Genomic DNA, 20,772 nt, shown 5'->3' on the forward strand with positions numbered 1-20,772 from the left:
TAGGCCGCCTTCTGAATGTATGAAGAAATACGTACTCGAATGTGACTGCCTCATTGTGCACGATGGGTTGGCTGACCAACGAGCGTTGGAAAGAGTCAGCTTCAGCTTTGGAAGAAATAGGGCAGTAGGCATCCATGAGAAAAAGACATTACGATTCATGACTACGAAAACCCAACCGTCATAATCCATAATCATCGTCAACCCCTATGACCCTTCCCTAAACTAACGTGAAATTTCCACTTGTTCCCTCAAAAGCCGAGATACTTCCAATCAACGGCTTCGAATCACCATAGTACTTGATGCGATACGTCCCCGGCCCAGCCCCATCACTGGTTCCAGTCTCCCAACTAATCACAACCTCGCTATACCCGAGCAAGAAATTCGTTCTTGTCCAAGTGTACACAAGGAACCAATCCGCGTCGGTCCTGATCTGCACCCATTTTCCGCTCTGTAGCTGCTCGACCGCGGCGTACGTGCCCTCGAGCCTAAGGTTATTCCGCGGGTTCGCGGCTTGGAACGTGGCATTGACTACCGCACCGCGAGTATACGACGCCGACGGTTGTCCGATGGCCTGTCCGAAGGAGCGGCCTGCTGGCGCACCGTCTACGACAACGCCAGTAATGAAGGAGAGGGAGTTGGCTCGGTTGTCTGGAGGCGAGGGACCCGCTGCGGGTGTGGACGTGGAAGAGGGGGAGAGGTAGGCGATGTTGGAGACGGTAAGGTTGATGTAGGCTGGAAGAGTATTGGGTCCGAAGAGGGTCGACGCACCCTCGTAGCGTTGGATGGCGTACTCTTCGGGGGTCGCGATGTAGTGCTGGAAACTGTCAGTGACTATCAAGAGAAGGAAGCTTGCAAAACTTACGGCATAGGTATTGGCGGGACCACCAAGGACAACAACAGGATCATTAGGAATAATACTCTTCGCAGCCTCCTTGACAGCAGCCTTCCATCTCCGCCCACTCATTGTCGTAGCCTCACCGGGAGCAACGACGATGACCAGCTGTCCAACACGAAGCATCTGAATGTCTACAATATTGGGGCTCCAAGCATACGGGGTGCTCATCTCACCAACGTCTAGCAACACGGGCTTCGGTTGTTGACACGCAGCCTGCTCAGCGCTGGGTGTTCTGAGAAGACCGGAGACGACTGCCCAGAGAGGGTTGGCATCGGGGGTGCCAGAGTCGGCCTGGGTGAAGTCGAAGGCGCCGGGTCCGTCCGAAGTTCCCGCAGCGAAGGAGTAGCCGAGCGCAGCAGGGCAGGTTTGGCCGATGGTGCCGTCTGCGAGGGGAAATTTGAAGTAGGACATGTCTTGGAAGAAGTGGAAGGACTTGACGCTGGTGCCAGTGACAGGAGTGGAAGTCGTAGCAAGAGCATTCTAAAAAGGAGCATTAGCCATGTTGGATCCCGCATCAGGCTGATCACTTACATAGACAGACTTGGCACCGGCGTATTGACGACGTCCAATCTCGTAGCAGCTCGAGATACCCAGATCCAACTTCTGGAACGCGGGACCTCTACCGTGGCACGACTGGCTCTTGCCGTCGGCACAGGTGCTGTTCTCCAGACTACACTGCTGGCCGGAACCGTCATCGCAGTAGGCGCCGAGTACATTGGGCGTGGTATCACCCACATTCGCCTGGCTGAAGCCGGCTACGAAGCCTGGTGCGGCGCTCGCGTCACTCGCGAGGTCCTTCTCGAGAAGATACGCCGCGACACCCTTGTTGTCGCCCGCTACGTGCGTGCTATTCTGCAAGATCGACGTGCCGTGGGTTGGGTACCAGGTGAGGACGCCCATGTTCTTGCCATCAGAGGCGCGCTGGAAGCGGAGGAGGGTCAGGGTTGTGTCGGTGGTAGCGCTGTACTTGGCCCTCTCTGCCGCGGGGTTGTTGAGGTAGGCATATAAGCTGCGGTTGATGGCGCCGTCAGTGACTTCGGTGGTTCCGACGTCGAGGTATCCCTAGGAGTGTTAGTCAATTGGCAAGTCTCTCGAAGATGACCACCATACCTCTTGTAGGGACTCGTGCGCCCTCTTGATGGAGAGAACTGCACCGTCAACAATAGCCTGATAGCTCTGCTTGTCGAAACCCAAGCTAGTGACCTGCGGCAGGAGGTAGTTGAACCAAGCTCCTGGGCCAGCGTGGCTATGAGTACCGGTCACGGCAACGTTGTTCTTGTTATACACGGAGTATCCCGAACCAAGAGCTGCAACACCCTCGAGGATGCCCTTGCGAACGGCCGTGTCACCACTCTGAGTATCTAGCACAAGATAGACGAAGCGATCGCTCGGCTTGCTCACATCCCCGACAATGAAAGCACGGCTGTAGATCCGCTGTCTCAAGCCGGTTCCAACCTGGCTCAGATCAGCGTACCCTGCAAAGCCAATCTCGACGACAGGACCGGTGATGTCAGCCTTGCCAACACCTAGGAGGTACTTGTCGCCCGCCGCGGCACGCGTCTTGGGTTTGGCATGCCACTCTCCTTCGGCATTGCGTTCAAACTTGAGGGTGGCACCTTGTCGAGTGCCTAGCTGGGAGAGACTGATGGTGACGAGCAGCACGAACGAAATCAAGGCAAAGACGGCGAAGAACGAGCGTCTGGGCATCTCAAGGCCAGCACGAGAGTGACGAGGCATCATGGGCAATCAGTCTATGAACTCAAGCTTCCAAGCTCGAGAACTGCGGGCAAACATGGCGTGTCACCCGCTCTTTTATGGCCTGCCTCGACGAGCTCGTGGCTCATGGACATCGTCTTCCCCTCCATGTTCTTTGGAGCTCCTGTGAGCTAGCCGAGCTTCTGACTAACAAACAGGACGGGTACCTGGCCATCATAATGCCGGTCCTACGGGAAGGGGAAAGTATGCCGATAGTTCGGACGCGATGATTTGCCCGTGTCTCCTGAAGGGCCTCGCAACATTGGATAGCTGGCAGGTGGTATTCCCAAGTGAGGAGGCCGGGGGGGGGGGGGGGGCATGAATACTCGATTCTCGGTGGAAAAACAGGGGAGAGAGGAGAAGGGGGGGGGGGGGGGAGGGGAAGAGAAGGGGGGGGGGGCGGGGGGGGGGGGGGGGGGGGGGGGGGGGGGGGGGGGGGGGGGGGGGGGGGGGGGGGCATGAATACTCGATTCTCGATGGAAAATCAGGGCAGAGAAGCGAACTAGAGAGACCGGAGAGGGCAAGAGAAGGCCTGAGGGGCCCGGCGAAGGGAGCGAGGCACGCGAGGCAGCAAGCGGTCAACTCTCGCGTCTCTAGAGAAAGTGACGAGCCAGTCTGAGAGATGAGCATTTGCCCTTGCCAGATGCAATCTTGCGTCACATGGCGCCCGGTGATGTCGATATCTGATTGGATTTGGAGATTGTGGTGTGGTTGCCATCAGGGTGCGGGGAGTTGCAATTTGGGGTCAGTTGCTATCGCCATTGGGCAGGCCAGTGCTAGCTTTTTGGAGTTCTGGAGGGCGATGACCGCGAGGGAGGGCGTATTCCCCTCGGCAGGATGGGCTCCGATTTGATGCTCAGAGGGAGGATGAGAAGCGCGAGCTAGGTTGTCGGGGGTGTTCGCAGATGCTTCGCTCGAACAAGCGCCCAGCTCGTGGCAAACAACAGGACTAAGCACCCGCCTCCAAGACATTTCCCCAGCTTTGTTTGGCACTTGTCAGTGCTTTGGGCTTGGTTGTTGAATTCAGCCTCAGGGTATGCTGAAATTGGGATGATAAGGCAGCCTTGATATCGAGATGAATCAGAAGCGAGGGATGACTTGGCAGTCCAATATTGCTGCTAACCGCGTCATGATATTGTAGATAGACTGATAGACATGGGAGTCAGATATCCATTTGCTATGCGTATTCTTCAAGGGACCGATAACAACTCACATGTCGGGCGGCACTCGAGACCCGTTCCAGCAGGCCATTGCTGTAACCTCCCTCGATAACCTGGCAAAAGGCCCCGTCGCCGTTCCCATTCAGGCGATCATGTGCCGGGCGGGACAAGGAAAGGACGGGCGGACGTTGGGTTTGACGGTTCGGATCCGATAAGTCTAGCGACCGTTGCTGCTAGCAGTCTCTAGTGTGTCTAGTGCAGGTCGAAATGTGTGACTGCCCATCTCCCCTCCCTTAGACATCCGTCCCTTGTTGAAAGCGTGAGGTGTGTGGTGGGTGCCAAGGTCCATCCTGTGCAGTGTGCAGTGTGTTGTTGTCGTGTTTAACGTGCCGGTATCTTTGGCCGGGTTGGGGGGGTCCCGGTCTCATGCACCTTTGAAAGGTGGAGACGTACCTAAAGTACCCACGATCACCTGAAGCCCAGGGCCCTTGCCGTGTGCCCAAGGGAGCAAAAAGCGGATTCATTCCCTCGACTGCCGCACCGAGAGACGCCGATAAACTTGCAGCACTTCCATGTACTCGGCCTTCCGAATTACCTTGCTCCAAGGTGTGCGAATGCAGAGAGAGTACTTACTCCATACTGATTCTCCATCCAATTCGGCCCATCTCATCCCTTACCATATGATGCATCTCTCTTCGAGTCCTTGCCCTCACCCCAGCGTCTCCTCTTAAACACTGCCCAGTCCCATCCATAGTCTTTCCATATGGTCCTGAAAAACACCATCAACGTCAGTGTCGTCTTCAAAACACCAGACATCGTATGCTTTCCTTTCAACTTCTCATTAAACCGTCTGGTTATCTCGATGCTCGATGACTTGAGCAGAGCGTAGTAACAACACGTCCTATCGAAAGAGGAAAGTCGCCTGTGCCCTCCATGACGGAGTGACATACCCCTCGTTGCAACCCTCACGGAGACAGCTGACTGGAATGGGGCAAAGCTCCAGGATGTCCTCCATCCCCCCGCTGCAGCTCACCGTCACCCACGAACAAACTCCAGATAACCTATCAGTATTGTATGCAACGAAAAATCGTCGATATTGATTCTACATAATGGCAGGCCCTTTAGCCCGCATATTATAGAGAAAGAGAAAGTTTTCCATCGCAACTTTTTGAGCCGACTTGTATATATCCCCAAACCACACCGTCCGTCTCCTTGTTCTGTCCCATTCCGTGACAGTCCGCGCGAGAGTTCAATCTCAGTCAGATGCGACGTCCCGTCTCTGCTCATGCAAAACCCGCTGGTTCCATCCTTTTCCAGCCGTAAGTCTCGTTGCTTCCCTTGCAAAGTAACGCCAGTCCAAGACATACGTCCTCCCCAATAGTGACGCCGAGCCCTTTGCCCTATCCATAGAAAGTACAACAATATAAAGGAAATAAGATGCATCTACTAAGTATGTAAATAAGGGGAGATACCGCCTCTGAATATACCACAACACATACACCTCCCTCAGCACCCATCTTCTTCACACTCGCTCATACTACCGTAGCCCGTGTCGGTCTCCATACCGACAACACTTTTAGTGATGCTGAGGCAGCGGTCCACCATTTTGTGACGGACGTCCTGCTCGAGACCACACTTTTCGCCAGGAGCGCTGCCGATCCAGATACGGAGACTGCCGGCGACGCGCTCAAGAGACGTGCTGAAGTTGTCAGAAGACGACTGTTGTGCGTATAGTTCTTCCATAAGCTTGAAGAGAGCGGTGCATCCAAGGAGAGACATGTTGGCGGTAGCGCTGGGGCGGGCGATCTTCTCGATAATTCCGAATCCCTTTTGTGATGGGGTGGCGGCCAGCTTGGCACGTTGAAGGTGGGCAATAGCCATAGCACAGTCGAGCGCCATCTGGACATCGGGCGATTGGGCGGTAGACGAAGAGTCGATGATGGCGGCAATCTTGCTGAGGGACTTTTGTTCGCTGGTCGGCTTGATGTTCTGGAGAGCGGCGGCAATATTGGCTCCTCGCTTCTCGTCAACAAGCACGGCGCGGGCCACAAGAGCGCGTGCCTGCACACCGGAACCGATAGGAGATGTCTTGAGGGCGGTGGTCAAGCAGGTTGACACTACCCTCGGGGCATCACCATCATCCTTGCTTGCCTCGAGACTGGTGATCAAGGCACGCTGAATGGTCTGGCTCGACCACCAGGCAGCAACAGCATCCAGTGGGGATCGTACAGCCTGGTCGTCAACAACGGTGTCCATTCCGTCGTTGTGCTCGGTAACTCCCTCGGTAGTCGACAAGTTCCACGCCAGGTTGTAGGCTCGCTGGACAACGCTGTTGTTGAGCACGTCGTCGCATTCTTGCTCGATGAGGGCAGCCAGGTGCTCGGGGAGATCATCATCGACCTGCTCAGAGTTACGGCGCAGCTGCGAAAGAACACGGTTCTGGTTTCTCGCCTCGTTCCAGAGGGAGCGGGCGACCTTCTTGGCAACGATATTGTGAAGTCCCTTGGCACCAAGATCCCAAAGAAGGACACGGACGTGAAGAGCCTTGAGCATCAGTCGGGAAGGGGTATCGGGAAGAGTGCCTGATGCCAGGAGGGTAAGGGTTAGTCGGCTCTTGTTGATCTCAACATCGCCTCCTGCAAGCTGGGCATCCAACGCAATTGACCAAGCCTTGACACGAGCAGCCTCCTGCTCTTCAGTGAGACCGGTGAGCATTTGGTAGCCGTGGACACCGATAGCGTTGCGCATGCTCAACTTCATCGTCTTCATGATTAGAGCGGCAGCTTCGAGGAAGAAGTTGTGCTGAGGAACCCAGACGGTCTGAATTGCAGTCAACCAAGCTTGGCGACGGACGTGAATTGGGGATGCAACGGAACCAGCGGCCTGGAGCGACTCCCGAAGACGTTGCGCCTTCTTTGGCTTCCCCTCAGATGGAACGAAGAGCGAGGGCACAAAGACCCACAAGCAAGTGCCAAGGAAAAACAAAAGTTTCAGATGCGAGATGATCTGGGCAGGAGAGATGTAGTAGCCGCCAATGTGCATGTGAGAAGTCGATCCGAGATAGCTGAGCAGCTGGATGGGCAGGGCGAAGAGACCGCGGCCTTCGGGCGTGTCGTTGCTCTGCTCGTTCTCTCGCACAGCCTCGACAATCATAAGGCCGGCCAGCGAGCCGACCATCAGCTTGCCGAAGTACTGACTGCTGTTGCCCCATCGTCCTTGTTGCTGCATCTGTTGCTGCTGCTGCTGTTGCTGGATCTGTTGTTGTCGCATGACGTTGGGGTTTCCGCGGTAGTTTTGCTGTGGCATGGGGTAAGGTTGGCCGGCCGCCATTTGAGCAGAAATGATACGCTTCATGTCGTCAGGCACAGGAATCATGCCCTGTGCAGACTCGCCACGCGGCGTTCCGATAGGGGTGCTCATGTACTGATCCTGGGGGTACTGCATAGGAGTCGGCGGTTGCTGGAGAGGGCTCATGGCACCATTCATCGCGCCAGCCATGAAAAGCTTCTCAAAGGCGGCGATTCTGTTCTGCATGGCATGGTTTTCGTCGCAGAGACGGTTATTCCTCTTCTCCAAATGGCGAATGTACTCGGTGGCCTTGCTCAAAACCTGCGATTGTCAGTTACTTGTCTTGTCAGAACGCTTCATCCTGACGACTTACTGTAGCCTTGTTGAGCTTGTGGGCTGGCGTCAAGCCGTGAAGTTCCTCGCGATCTTCGGTGGTGTCTTCTCCCCTGGCACTCTTGGACATGATCCTCAGACTAGGAACGCTATCTCGGAGCGCGGCAATCTTGTCGTTGAGATTGGTGCGATACCTCTTCTCAATCATGTTATGGGCCGTCTTCTTGATAGGCTGGCCGTCCTCATCCTCCTCCTCATCGTCGTCGACATCAGCCGAAGACTTGCGCTTCCTGCTGGCCTTGCTGGAGTCGTGGGCATCGGGAGACGACAGTCCTGCTGCCTTGTGATCGCTGGTAGCGGATCCGGGGCTCGGCTCGCTCTTGGGAGATTGATACTGCAGATGGGCGGGCATGGCGATATTTCTGAGCTTTTCCTGTTGGGCGGGAGTCAGGGTACTCAGGGTCTCTTGCGGGAGGGTGTGTGGTTGGCCTCCTCGATGGGATTGCTGGTTGTTGGGGGCGGGAGGGGGAGCGGCATAGAAGCCAGCCTGGGCGAGAGTTGAGTGATCAAGACCGGAGGTGACGGCGGGAGGGCCGTGTTGATGGTGTTGGTTATTCGGAGAGAAATCCCACGGAGCGGCAGTCTGGAAGAGAGGAGTGGCGCCAGCGGCGGTGGTGACGGCAGCGATGTTGTAGGTGTCGTACGGGGGTGTGTCTTGAAAGGACCAATTGTTTGCGTCGTAGTAGACCTGATTGTCGTTGGCGATGCTGGATCCAGTTCGGTCAGATTTGACGTTCTGGCCGTCCGAGTCGTCGAGGAACGACGGGGGCACGCCGAGGTTCGAGTCGTCGAGGCCAAATAAGGCGTTGGGATCCTGGTCCGCCATGTTGCAGAGCGGTCAAAATATGCACTTATGGGCTGATGCTCAATTCATCGAAGTCGGGACGGGCCTGGGATTCTTTGGGTGCGCTCGGCGCTGGGAATGGGGGCCAGGTCCCGGAATCTAGAGCGGGACTCGATGTGAGTGGCCGGCGAGCAGCGACGGGAGCGGTGGACGAGGCCGCAGGGGCCAGAGATTGGTCGTGTCTTTTGGGTGAGGGAGTGAGGTATCGGGAATGCGAGAGCAATTGACGGCAATCAGCGGCGTGGTGCTGAGCGGGAAGAATGTCTGGTCGTACGACTGTCGGCAGAAGGCGATGGACAGATGGGGATGGAGGAGTGGTGTCAGCCGGGAGGCAGAACGGAGAGACCCAGAGGGAAAACAAGCGAGAGGGTCGAAGTCGTATGACGCTGGTCTGGTTTTGCGGCGCCTTATTTTTCCTCTCACGGATGCGACGCAGCGAATTGACGGGACTTGCTGGGGGTGGGCCACTGCTCTCAGGGCCAGACTGCAGGTCGAGCGTCGAGGGAGGGACGAGAAAGAGGGGCGGGGATGTCAAGTTGTGTGTGTCGGGGGACTCTGTGGTTGCTTGATGTTCCTTTCCGATGCATGCACATTCAACGTGCAGTGCAGAGAGATTATTCTGGAGTCGTACTTTTTCTTGGTCTGTACGGATATCCTGACGAAGAATTCGAGATGCTCAATTGCGGTTTGGCAGTGCCAGTCAATGGGTGGAGGGCAGGCAATCGGGAATCGAAATCAAAATCGAAATCGGGTGGGAGGGTCGAAGGAGAGCGAAAGAGGGAAGCAGAGAAGGGGAGAGGGAAGGGAACGGGGGAGCATCGTACGATTATCTAGAAACTACGCCTGATATGAGCCCAGAGACCGCAGGAGCCCAGACCACCACCCGTCCCTGCCCGTCCTTGCCAATGATCCATCTCGTCAGGTACGTATTTGCACCAAGTACTCCGTACCTTGGTGCTTTCCTCAGTTCCTACAGGCTGCCACCAATCAGCCGTGGATCGTACCTACCCTTAGACTCGACGCAGGAAGGACCAGTCCTAGGCACCTTCTACGACCCGTAGCTCGCCCGCTGTCCGTACCAACTCCTTCCCACATTTGGTTTGACCACCATCAAATATACCTACGTATGTACTGCCACCGCCGACTCGTCCCTGCTTCGCTGCCCTACAGACCCGGGATGCTGCTGCCAACAACTTCCTTCCTGCCAGGTCTGCACCATCTGCTTCATGAGTTGTTAAGGAAAAGTCCTCCCAACTCTCGATACTGACGGCTGCCGGCAATGATCCCGCCGGCTGGCAATTCGGGGAAGGTCCACTCGCACTTTGACAGCAGGTACGTATCCTCACACCTTGTTTAATATGAGACGATACCTTCCTCCCGTCTGCCCGCTCGCCTGCCCACCCTGACTCCCCTTCAGGTACCGACCGACCTTACCTCGGGCATCACTCAATACCTAGGTGCTCATCCAAGCGTGCCAGGCCAGGCCAGGCCAGGGAAGACAGATGAGCAAAGAACTCACACTCGCAAGTCTCACAGTCTCAATCGCAACGATGTGGGACGCCAAAAGTCTGGCAAAGGGCAGTTCTGAGTCTTGGATCAGCGCTGGGAGATGCCGGATGGGCCTGGTCATGGAGCCCCGGGGGACCAGGAACACCGCGCCGGCCGCCCTCTCTGACTCTCACAGTGACAAGCGTCTTTCACCCTCCTCTCTCACACAATCTCACTTGCTCGCTTGCTCACTCACCATAGGTACGCATCGCTCATCTTCTAGGCTTCCCCACTCTAGAAACGCCACTTACCGCCAAGCAACACTGCGCCGTGGCACGCGTAGAAACTGGCAAAAAGGCATGACGGGCAAGTCAAGAGTGAGAGAAGTGTGTGAGAGTTCACCCTTCGGATGAGAGGGGGCCACCCGCGAGCCGGGAACGCCTTGGTAGCCCAACGCTTCCACATGCTATCTACGGTTACGGACCGAAACTATCGCTTGATACCGAATCTTGAACTCCTATGGAATTCCAATGCGGACTGCGAATAGGTAGATAGGTACTGCAAGCGCTGCTCACAAATCCGACCCGTTTCCAGGCAAAAGTCTCATTGCTCATCGCTTCTTGCCTGAATCCGTACTCGTAGGGATCTCAAGTTGCTCAGCTCCTCCTCGTCACAAACACCAGCCAGCCAGGATCACCGCTCATACTCCAGCTCAGCTCGATGGGTGTCCCATGATGACGACGGGCATTTTTCTGCCCTAGCCTTTTTACGTCTCCACACTTTTCATTTGCGATGCCCCCGTTTCTCTTCAGTTGCTATTGATCTTTAAAGTAGGTATCCGTACCTCGACCCTCGATGAGCCAAGACTCACCGGCGCTCGCCGTAGCGCTGGGTCGCCGGATCACAAAAACCTGCAAGACACCTGAAGAAAGAAACGGAAAAGAAGACTTCGCCCCCCAGCGGCCCTCACTAGATTGAGACTCGAGAGAGACATCAGCCGTAAGCTAGTAGAGCTCGCTAGTTCCAATATCTCCGGTGCTGAAAGGCTGAAAGCAGCTGTGGCTTTTCCACTATCAATCACCTTGCTCACCGGTGGCGCCTCGGTCTCTGTCTCTCCTCGCTTTTTTTTTCCCTTCTCTTGCGCTCTTTCAACTTTCCAGGTGTGTTTCTCGTGTCCGGATATGCCTCTTATCTCCCCCTCGCAAGCGCGCGCGCTCGTCACGGTCGTTTTGGTGCTTCATGCTTCTTTTCCAGACCAGGGCCGTGTCCTCGACTCGTGGACCGTGAGGTGTCTTCGCCCGTCTCTACCAATGTGCGTGTGTGCCTGTCTCTGCTGCTCACGCTCAGTGCCCACACTCAGTCCCCTACCCCGTCTATCACACACACAACACACCTTGCACACCTCGTCCTTCTGATTCTCATCCAGCGCCTCAGCGAGTGTCTCACAATGGAGCATGGCTGCGACTCGCCCTGCTTGAGCCTGCCACAACATCACCAAGAATGCAGAAAGGCCAAGCATCCCACCCACGCACCCCGCAAACACGCTTGACGGGTGCTTGACCTTGGCCTCTAACCATCCCTCCGGCCCGTTGGACCTCGTGCTTCAACGTCTTTAGCAACTCCCAAAGACCCAGCAAAACTGCTCAAAGTCTGAACAATATCTGGCCCCCTCACTGGTGACGTTGACAGCCATCAGTTAGCCTTTAGTGTGCCTACCATCTGCCCGCCGATCAACAGACTCTCTTTGGCTCCCTCATCTCTTACTGTGACTGAACCAATCGAGTACTACTTATTACCCCTCCCTCATCCGAGACACTAGAGACAATCCCTCAACCCTCCGTCTGGGCCATCTGAAACGCCTATTCGTCCTTGACACGCATGGCACGAACCCTGAATTGCATACTGCAGCATTGCAGAATGCGAGCGAAGAAGGAGGGCAGAAAATAAAAACTTAATCATTAAATACCTGGATGCTATCCGGGGATCGTCTCGTTCCAGAGAGGAGGGCATGACAGATCGTCTTCCCTCTGTCCTGCGCGTACTGACTCTTGTCATAAACTCTGATCATTGAACCGGAACCTCTCATCTTTCCCTTTCTTGCTATGTAAAATGGTATTTTGCGTATGTGCGATAGAAATCCGATGGAAGAAAACTAAGATCCAATCAGGAGACAACGCCAAGAAACGTCTCTCTCTTCCTCATCCTCTCTTCTCTCTCTGATTCCCCTCTCCTTCATCCCATTTCCAAAAAGGGGAAAAGAACATTTCATCATGACATTACCCTACGGTCGCCCGCCAGGCCCTGCTTTGCATTGTCCACAGTCTATATGGGTATTTTGCCCCCTGTCCGTACTCTCCTTTTCTAACTCCCCGGAAACCTGCCCGACAACCCTCTGTTTACCAGATGTCATCATCACTCCTGACCATCTCCAACGTTGGTGTCTTAGGCTCCAGCTTCTTCATCCTCTTCCGGTCAGCCTTGGTGATGAGGGACGGCGTCATGGGCACGCAGGGCGTGAAAGGCTGGTAAGGCGAGTACGGCACCGCCATGCCAGTAGCCGGCGTGCGTGCTCCCGACGGCGACAAAGGTCCCGTGCGCGTGAACACGGTCTGTTTGGTGGTCTGCGAAGCCAGCGACGGTGAGCTCAGAGCAGGCTCATACGCGCGCAGAGGCAGGGATCCGCCAGTGCGGACTGCCGAAGGGGCCTTGGACCGGAACCCGGCTCCTGGCAGGGGCGAGGCGGGGAGCTGGAACGAGGATCCTGGCTTCGGAGACGAGGGTAGGGTGGAGCTGAATCGGGCGCCCGGCTTCGGGGATTGCGGGAGCCCGATGAGCGGCGCGGTCGATCGCTCCGAGACGGCGGAGTTGGGGTCCATTTCGGAGGGCGCCGCAGACGGCTTGCGGACATGACCGATGGGGATCTGGCCGCCGATCCGCTCGTCGATGCTCTGGGTGCTCTCCGGGGAGTGGTCAGGGCTGACGGGTGATACCTGGCCGTTGTGCTGGTGTACTCCGTACGGCATCTGCATCTGGCTCATGGGCACCGGGGGAGGCGGGGGCGGTGCGTACTGCCGCGGCGGTATGGCGTTCATCTCTTGCGCCTCCTGTCTCGGGAAAGTTCCCGTCATGGGTGTCATGATGGGTGACGAAATGCTGATACCCCGGACGTTCTTGTCTTTCTTAGGAGAACGCAGCGCCGAGAAGATGGATGAAGCTCTCGACTGCTTCTTCTCTGGCTTCTCCTCTGCCAGGTTCAGGTTGCCTGGCTTGTGCTTTTCCTTCCTCAGGGACGACTTGCTAAAGCTGGCATTCGTCGGCGTTGGTAGCTGAGGGTTGGCCGAAAGTACCGGTGACCCTTCCAGCTTGATGCCCTGAAGTTTGGCCTCCTCCTGCTCCATTACGTACTTGTACATCTCCTCAAGTTGCGTTTGCGCCATTTTCTTATCTTTGGCGACGATTCTCTGGTCCACGGTAAAGTCTATTCCGGGCGCCTGAAGCGTCGACGTTGGTGTTGGGTTGACGTAAGGGGTCTGGGGAGTTGGATATTCCGGCGTCTGGTATTCCTCGGCACCGGGATACGAAAAGTTGCGGACGGGGCTCCGGGGAATACTCCTGGGCGAACTCGGCACCTCAAGGGTGAGTTTCGGGGGTGACTTTGGATCGTCGAGCGGCTCTTCAAGTCCACCCTCAAAGTTCACCTCGTCGTCACCGGCAGTGAGGGCCTCACGACGTCTTTTCGATAATACTAGCAACAAACCGGCGACCAGCACCAATGATACTCCGTAGGAACCGACGATGGCGCCGATCTGGTAAGGGAGATATGCAGGGTCTCTGAGAGCGTTTGCAGATGCAGGCGGTCCGTCCTCTGGTGATGGTGCGGGATCCCAATCAATGTTCAACGGGTTGTTGTTGCTGCGAGTCTCCAGGACAGACGGTGACGGGGCTGCAAGTGTGATGTGGCTGCTGCAAAAGAAGAAGTAAAGAACGAAGGTCAAGAAGTGAAGTCGAGGACACGAGTTAAGAAGGGCTTGGACGGGTTTCATGGTGAGGTGGTGAGGACACCGCAACTCTTTTTAAAAGTCAAATCCAGCTTTGATGATCTTACCTCCTGGAGGAGGGTCCGAAACACATTGTGATGGAGAAGTTACATGGAAAGGCACGGATATGCGGCGTACAAAGGGTATATAGCGGCTGGTGAAGTTCGGCAGTGCGTCGAGATTGGCGCTGACCGTGTGCTCTGGACTCTGACTTGCTGAACACCCAGGCACGACGCCTGCGAAGCGGTCGCACTCGCATGATGGCGACGATAAAATAGCGCCCAAAATGGCTCGTGGCTATTAATGTCGTCTGCAGAGGAGGCGGGAGCATCAAGGGCTTCCCGAGATGTGGTTGGACGGATCGACGTGATGGCAGGGGGCGTAAGCGCCGAGGATGGCTGCCGGGGGCATGATTGGATTGCTCCGTCACATCCAAGTTGATCCAACCCCGCGCCGTGCCACCCTTCATTGTCATTCAACAAGAACTCTGGCAACTCAATTCGTCCTCGCAGGGCAATAAACCATGTCCTGCCATGCCCTGCCATGGCCCCAAACTGGTTGACCACTGAGAGTCGGAATCACCGTGGTCTGTCGTGAACAGTGGTGAAAGAAGAGGAGCGGTTCCCAGGTCAGCTGTTCAGGTGGTTCCGCCTGTCGTCCTCGCTTCTCATCCTGTCTCTCACGTCTCTTCAGTCTCGACTGTCCAAGGGGACACATGCAAAGCGAATCCAGTCCCCCAAATCCAGGCCCAAGTCCCGGCAGCGGGAAGGCCATCCCTGCATTGGCCCCATCACTATCTCGTTCTGACCGCATGAGCTGCTGCAATAGGGCACAACGTTATTGCACTGGCCTTGCCCTCTGGAGCATCGCATCACAGGCGTCCTCGAATGGGATCTCTGCCCAAGTGTGACTTCACATTGCGGGCAGCATTAAAGCGTGATGATCGTAACTTCATCACCGTGATAGGACCGACGCTGTTCTTCTGCCATCGAGCGACATCGACCGATGGAACGTTGACTTTGTTTCTGCCCGTTCGTGCCGTTGAGTTGAGTTGCTCCTGTTTCTCATCCACGACGGAGGGGTAAACCTTGGGCGAGCACGGGTGAATGTCCGTTCGCTTTCGGCGGGTAGCGAACAACCCTTCGCGAGTCATCAAAGCAACAATGAAGAAAACAGACTTTGTCCGAGCGATGCTTATTCGCTTTGCCCAGTGGAGCGTTCCGTGGTCCCTTACACCCTTCCAGCCGGTCGTTGCCGGTCTGGCACGTCTGGGTGTGATGGAAACGGCGGGATGGGACTCTTGATCGAAGAAACAAAAGCCAGCTTGTCGAATCAGAGCCACGCATAATGGATTTGGCATAGACTCTAGAGGAAGGGGGACTGTGGTGTTCACCTCGCGGAGCTCAACCGATAAACCGTCGGCGAATGCATCCGGATCCGAGAGCAGTGCGACTGCACCGCCTATTGAAACTCGTCGATGATTGCCGCAATAGGGCTTCTTTCGCCTGGGCGCTTGAAGAGCATCGAAGCAACGGAAGAAGCCAAACTGAACCGTCGGGTCACCCAGTGGCTGGGTGGGATTTGTGGTTCATGTCTCAGTGGGTGACTTTGAATTCATGAGTTGAGTCGTAAGAACAAAGAAGCCATCAACGAGAGTTTAGCGGTCCGGTATGGGGAGTGTTCCCCTGCTGCTTCAGTGCGAGCTGCAGGTGGGTCGCGGAGGTTTGCGGATCTGCGGATGCACGTGCGTGGCGAGGTATCCTTGGCAGGGGCCTTTACCCACGTGAGCGGTCACCTGATGTCGTGCCGGGTACACAGGTACCGCGATGTTGAGTTGGGTGCTGGTGCCACAATCAAGCAACCGCTAGACGCGTCAACTGAGCCCTGAGACGCGACCCTCTTCATCGGGAGGCGGTAATCGAGCGGAGCATTCACTGTTGGACAGCATTCTGTATACCAATATTTGCAATTCACTTCCCTTTCCTGCCAATGATCGCCTTACGACAATGAACTCGTCAAGTTCGGCCCCAGGCCCGGCCGAATCCATCCTTGCGACATTGAATCCAGCACAATGTCGCGCCGTCACGTCCAAGAATGCCACCGTCGCCATCCTGGCTGGCCCTGGAAGTGGCAAGACGCACACCTTGACATCTCGTGTCGTTTGGCTTGTGGACAATGTTGGATACGCGCCCACTGACATGATTGTCGCCACTTTCACGGTCAAGTCCGCACGGGAGATGAAGGAGCGCATCTGCAAGGCCCTTGGAGATGACCGCGGGAAGAAGATTGTTCTCGGCACATTTCACAGTATTGCTCGCCGCTACCTAGCTGCCTATGGCAAGCGTATAGGGCTTGATGAAAAGTTCGCCATTGCCGACGATGGAGACTCGAGAGCCGTCATCCAGAGGATTTGCAAACGATTACAGCTATCAGTCGATCCTCCTGCTGCAAGATCATGGATCAGCAAGAAGAAGGCTAGGGGTGACAATCAGGCACCAGTAAAGCGGAACGGTAAACCAGTACCCGAGAATCGCGACCTGGAAATATGCTTTCGCGAGTACCAAAGCCATCTCGAACGGTCGAATCTGCTGGACTACGACGATTTGTTGACTAAGTGTGTGGAGTTACTTCGAAAGCACCCTTCTTGCGTTGCCAACGTCCAGGCGGTACTCATTGACGAGTACCAAGACACCAATGGCATTCAGTACGAACTCATGAGGCTGTTTGCTCAGGCACGAGAACGAATAACCATTGTGGGAGATCCGGACCAGAGCATCTACGGCTGGCGTTCCGCCGAGATCAAGAATTTGTACCGTCTGCTAAAGGACTATCCCAAAGCGGACGAGATCTCTCTGGAGGAAAACTACCGCTCGTCCCAAGCAATCCTGGATGTCTCCTTGAAGGTTATCCAGCAAGACAAGAAGCGTTACCAAAAGGTCCTGTTACCTATTCACAACAAAGGCACACGACCAGTTCTCCGGAGACTAAAGTCTTCAGCCGTGGAAGCCGAATGGATTGTGTCTGAACTCAAGAGAGCCTTGCTAATGGCCGGCAAGATGCTGACCTTCGATGATGTGGCCATTCTCCTACGGTCGGCATCGCTTTCTAGGCACGTCGAATCCTCTCTAGGAAAAGCAGGCATTGCATATAAAATGGTTGGCGGATTCAAGTTCTACGACCGCGCTGAGGTCAAGGTGATTCTTGACTACCTGCGTGTCATTCACCAGCCCGACAACAATGATGCAGTGGCCCGCATCATCAATGTTCCCCGCCGCGGCGTTGGAGACACAACTATAAAGTCCCTTCTTGAGGAAGCCGAGAGCTCCAAGCTCAGTGTTTGGGTGGTGCTAAATAAGCATTGCCGGGGAGAGCGCCAAGCAAAGACGAATATCAAGAAGGCCATGGAGCAAAAGATTAGCGCAGAGCTTCTGAGACTGATTTCTGGGGTCAGAAGGAAGATTGAAGAGCCTCCAATCGGGAGTCCATACTACCACTTGGTCGACCTTATCCAGAATCTGCTTTCACAGCTCAACTTCCAGAGATACCTTCAGGAGAACTACCCGGAGGAGCATGAGACGCGATGGGCCAACGTTCAGGAATTCATCAGTCTGGCGGGCGATTTTATGCGAGACTTGAACGCCACGGCTGAGGAGGATCGTCTTCCAGTGATCGATGGAGTCCAGCAGGTGCAAGAAAATAACGCCTTGGGCCGTTTCTTGGCAAACGTCTCCTTAGCGTCGGATGCGCAGCAAAAGGGAGATGCGGAGAACAAGCCGACTGTAACCATCTCAACTATTCACGCAGCTAAGGGTCTTGAATGGCCCATCGTCTTTGTACCAGCAGTGTACAATGGATCCATTCCACACTCGAGGTCAGAGGATCTCGACGAGGAACGTCGGCTACTTTATGTGGCCATGACACGTGCGCAGACACTCCTCTACCTCAGTTGCCCAATGTACAGCTCGCAGAATGGAGGAAACGGTGGCGAGCGTACTGAGCTATCGCCTTTTATCCCATCAGAGATTCATCCGTATTTTAGGAAAACCGGTCCGTCCTTTGAGCCTGGGATCCTTCAGGAGATGGGGCGCATTCTTGGAAGAGAGAAAGTTGTGCCAACACAAGACAAGGTGTACAAGGAACTGCCGCCCATGGAACGGCCCGAGGACAACTTATGGCCCGAAGATCCGGAAGACTCTTTTGGCGAAAGGGGCGCGAGTGGGAGGAATATGCCCTGGGCACAGAGACGCCCTCGGGCACAGGCAACTTCAGCATCAGGAGAGGGCGATTCCCAGCCGATACCCACCTGGCACACTTCTACAACAATGGACAGTGCTTCCAACTTCACTCTGCCAGGCTTTACGACTGCAAGCGCGGCACGGGAGATGCTGGCTGCTGCAAGGGAGATGGCCTCATCCGCTCAGCAAAACGACTCTGGACCTCAAAAGTCCGCCGCGCCCAGAAAAGGAACGTCGAAGCGGCCGGCTGATCAGCGGAGTCTTCTGGGTTTCGTCAAGAGGACCAAATCCGATTTATCGCATACATCCTATCCCTCAACACATCGTCCAGCAGCTCCCGAGCCACGATCGATTGCTCAAGAGCTTCCAGAGTTGCCAGACTTGCACCAAGCGCAGCGCCCTGCGAATGCCATTGAGCCGGGCCTCAGCGGTCACCGACTCGGACAGGGGAGAATGCCCGCCAAACCAGTAAGACCAGCTTTCGAGGGCACCGCGGGGCCAAAGAAACACTATACAAACTTCTCGAGCTCCCCGCCTCGAGCGAAGTCTCCTGAAAAGGAGAATCAAGACATGAACGAGCCACCGCCGGTCCGGGAACGGCCGGCGAGCTGCTTACATACGACCACGACTACGAATGGCTTTGGGGGATTCAAGCGGCCGGCGGCGTTAAAGAAGGAAGGAGGCCTTGCACCGATAGACCGGCTGAGGAAGCCCTTCAAGCCGCTGACGATTAATAGATCATGAGGGTATGGTCATGGCTTCTTGTTTGGACTTTTGCGGTGTTTACTGTGGGCACGGCGTTGCTCGGGTGTTGGCTGGGCATACCTCGTAGCATGATGATAGCAGAACTCTAGATATGTACATTGAACATTTTGGTTACATAAGTCCTTACCTCAGGTACTGGGCAAAAGTGATAGGCTCAATACAAGCCCAATAGGGAAAACCAAAGTCCCCGCGACATAAGACAGGACAATATTCCTCCGAGCTGACGGGCACGTCTCCACTTTTCCCGGGTGCAGTCGGCTGGGGTGTGCCACCTTCACGCTTAGGCATGTCGTTTTACGATGACTCCAGCGCATCCTTCGTAAATATGGCAGACGCTCGGGTCGTAAATAACGGCGGACTGAGAATATAAAATCTTCGAGCGCAACGCGATAGATGAAGATAGCATTGGTATTATCAGATACGCCATCATACATACATACGTAGCCTCCAAAGAGTAAACAAGATTTGATTCTCAATTTTTTTGGGATCAGGAATACGGTAACAACAAAGCCCAAAGTCATGTCAGCGTCTACAGTACGTATCGCAACAAGGACTCTCGTCCTCCCCGCAGGTCTTCGGGGCCGGCCGCTCCAGCGCGCAGCCTTCTCCACATCGCCGTCCTGGACTGCCGGTGGTACTGCGCAGGGCAAGAACAACAGCAGCAGCAACAACGTCAACGGTAACAGCAACAAAATAGGAGGAGAAGATCCAATTGAGATCCCGGCATTCAATCTTCGACACATTTCTTCTAGTCCTCGGGCGCGGTTTTGGTTGATCACGGGGTTTTGTGTGATTGCGAGCGTGGAGATGTATGGATGGTATAATTTTGGGCCAAAGATTTTGGGGTGGGAGGGGAAGGGGGAGGATGAGTGATGCTGCTGCTGCGAGCATGACTCTTATCCTGAGAGTGTTTTATTCGTACTCAAAGAGAAGTCTGAGGTCTAAAATCTCTACTACTACATAAATATTGCGATAGATGCCACCGTCTAAATTGAGGACAGCGCAACCATGTGGGCGCGATATTCTTCGGCTTTCTGAGGGTGGCTTCCGCGTTCTGCGAATGGCTTTTGATACATTGCCTTGTTCAGATGTTCTGTCTTTTTGCATCGCAGTCGTGATACGGATGTCTTATCCTAACGGTAGTACTCATCTTCACCTATCGAGGATCATATGTTCCATCCGGACTATATAAGTGCAGGGCAAGACTCCACCGCAGGCGACAAGAGTACTTTAGGGCGATACGTCTGAATGTATGGTACTTTATTTCAAGAGAATGTTTAACCAGAATAGGCTTACTCACGATCTAAGCGGAAGCCTGCCACGAGAAATTGCCAATGAACCCCGCCACCCACTACGGTAAGCTTGGTCAGGTCGTTAGATAAGAAGTTATACTGCCGATTGAATTTGTTAGATAGGTAGGTAATGTGAACGGTGACCTTTGCTAAGAGCTTCTTTTCGAGAAGCTTGAGCTCGTCAGAATTTGCATCGAAGATAGGCACTCAACACGCCTGCCTGGACGATTGCATGGACATGCCAGTGAGGTTTCAGTTGTTGGTAATAAAGACCTTGACATATTGCTACCACAGATACTTGGTACACATGAGTTCAGCAGATGCTTGGAAGGCCAAAGGGTAGTGTGTAGTAAGCTTGGAGACACAACCAGTTCTAGAACCGAAGTCCCCGGGCCGAACCTCGAGCGGGACTGAATTGAAGTATCCGGGTATCCGTAGGCCCCAAGTCCGGGGGAATCCCCGCGTGAGCCTCCGGAAAGGCAGCCGACCATGTGCCGCATTGGGCAGGTACCTGACTAAGAGATCCACGTGACTGTCATCGTGACGCCATTGATTCTGCGGCGACTAACAGCGGGGTGGCTGGGAGGGAAATACCCAATAGAATTGCTGGAGGACGTCCC

At 55.1% G+C, this 20,772-nt stretch overlaps 10 protein-coding genes across 10 annotated transcripts; 3 read left to right on the top strand and 7 right to left on the bottom strand.

Annotated features, from left to right (window-relative positions):
• Positions 1-217: 217 nt before the first annotated feature.
• Positions 218-2,632, bottom strand: CCOS01_10507 (neutral/alkaline non-lysosomal ceramidase; the record flags this gene model as incomplete). Its single annotated transcript, XM_060458662.1, has 4 exons — positions 218-814; positions 863-1,375; positions 1,427-1,957; positions 2,006-2,632. The coding sequence occupies 4 exons, from the start codon at positions 2,630-2,632 to the stop codon at positions 218-220; spliced, it is 2,268 nt and encodes a 755-aa protein (XP_060310464.1).
• A 2,684-nt stretch (positions 2,633-5,316) lies between these two features.
• Positions 5,317-8,317, bottom strand: CCOS01_10508 (helix-loop-helix DNA-binding domain-containing protein; the record flags this gene model as incomplete). The annotated part of the gene is made up of 2 exons (XM_060458663.1): positions 5,317-7,419; positions 7,472-8,317. 2 exons carry the CDS (start codon positions 8,315-8,317, stop codon positions 5,317-5,319), a joined length of 2,949 nt encoding a protein of 982 aa, XP_060310465.1.
• Positions 8,318-8,342: 25 nt separating this feature from the next.
• On the bottom strand, positions 8,343-9,126 carry CCOS01_10509 (uncharacterized protein; the record flags this gene model as incomplete). The annotated part of the gene is made up of 2 exons (XM_060458664.1): positions 8,343-8,908; positions 8,967-9,126. Coding segments are annotated over 2 exons (726 nt in total), but the record flags the coding sequence as incomplete, so codon positions are not given.
• A 57-nt stretch (positions 9,127-9,183) lies between these two features.
• On the top strand, positions 9,184-9,396 carry CCOS01_10510 (uncharacterized protein; the record flags this gene model as incomplete). Its single annotated transcript, XM_060458665.1, has 1 exon — positions 9,184-9,396. The coding sequence occupies one exon, from the start codon at positions 9,184-9,186 to the stop codon at positions 9,394-9,396; it is 213 nt and encodes a 70-aa protein (XP_060310467.1).
• A 1,608-nt stretch (positions 9,397-11,004) lies between these two features.
• On the top strand, positions 11,005-11,372 carry CCOS01_10511 (uncharacterized protein; the record flags this gene model as incomplete). The annotated part of the gene is made up of 2 exons (XM_060458666.1): positions 11,005-11,135; positions 11,258-11,372. The coding sequence occupies 2 exons, from the start codon at positions 11,005-11,007 to the stop codon at positions 11,370-11,372; spliced, it is 246 nt and encodes an 81-aa protein (XP_060310468.1).
• Positions 11,373-11,638: 266 nt separating this feature from the next.
• CCOS01_10512 (uncharacterized protein) lies at positions 11,639-11,782 on the bottom strand (the record flags this gene model as incomplete). The annotated part of the gene is made up of 1 exon (XM_060458667.1): positions 11,639-11,782. One exon carries the CDS (start codon positions 11,780-11,782, stop codon positions 11,639-11,641), a length of 144 nt encoding a protein of 47 aa, XP_060310469.1.
• Positions 11,783-12,219: 437 nt separating this feature from the next.
• On the bottom strand, positions 12,220-13,866 carry CCOS01_10513 (uncharacterized protein; the record flags this gene model as incomplete). Its single annotated transcript, XM_060458668.1, has 1 exon — positions 12,220-13,866. One exon carries the CDS (start codon positions 13,864-13,866, stop codon positions 12,220-12,222), a length of 1,647 nt encoding a protein of 548 aa, XP_060310470.1.
• An 865-nt stretch (positions 13,867-14,731) lies between these two features.
• On the bottom strand, positions 14,732-15,220 carry CCOS01_10514 (uncharacterized protein; the record flags this gene model as incomplete). The annotated part of the gene is made up of 1 exon (XM_060458669.1): positions 14,732-15,220. One exon carries the CDS (start codon positions 15,218-15,220, stop codon positions 14,732-14,734), a length of 489 nt encoding a protein of 162 aa, XP_060310471.1.
• A 646-nt stretch (positions 15,221-15,866) lies between these two features.
• Positions 15,867-18,839, top strand: CCOS01_10515 (UvrD/REP helicase; the record flags this gene model as incomplete). Its single annotated transcript, XM_060458670.1, has 1 exon — positions 15,867-18,839. One exon carries the CDS (start codon positions 15,867-15,869, stop codon positions 18,837-18,839), a length of 2,973 nt encoding a protein of 990 aa, XP_060310472.1.
• Positions 18,840-18,988: 149 nt separating this feature from the next.
• Positions 18,989-19,603, bottom strand: CCOS01_10516 (uncharacterized protein; the record flags this gene model as incomplete). Its single annotated transcript, XM_060458671.1, has 1 exon — positions 18,989-19,603. The coding sequence occupies one exon, from the start codon at positions 19,601-19,603 to the stop codon at positions 18,989-18,991; it is 615 nt and encodes a 204-aa protein (XP_060310473.1).
• Positions 19,604-20,772: the final 1,169 nt, after the last annotated feature.

This window comes from Colletotrichum costaricense (assembly GCF_030867565.1).
Source record: "Colletotrichum costaricense strain IMI 309622 chromosome Unknown Scaffold_11.1, whole genome shotgun sequence".
NCBI classification, from domain to species: domain Eukaryota; kingdom Fungi; phylum Ascomycota; class Sordariomycetes; order Glomerellales; family Glomerellaceae; genus Colletotrichum; species Colletotrichum costaricense.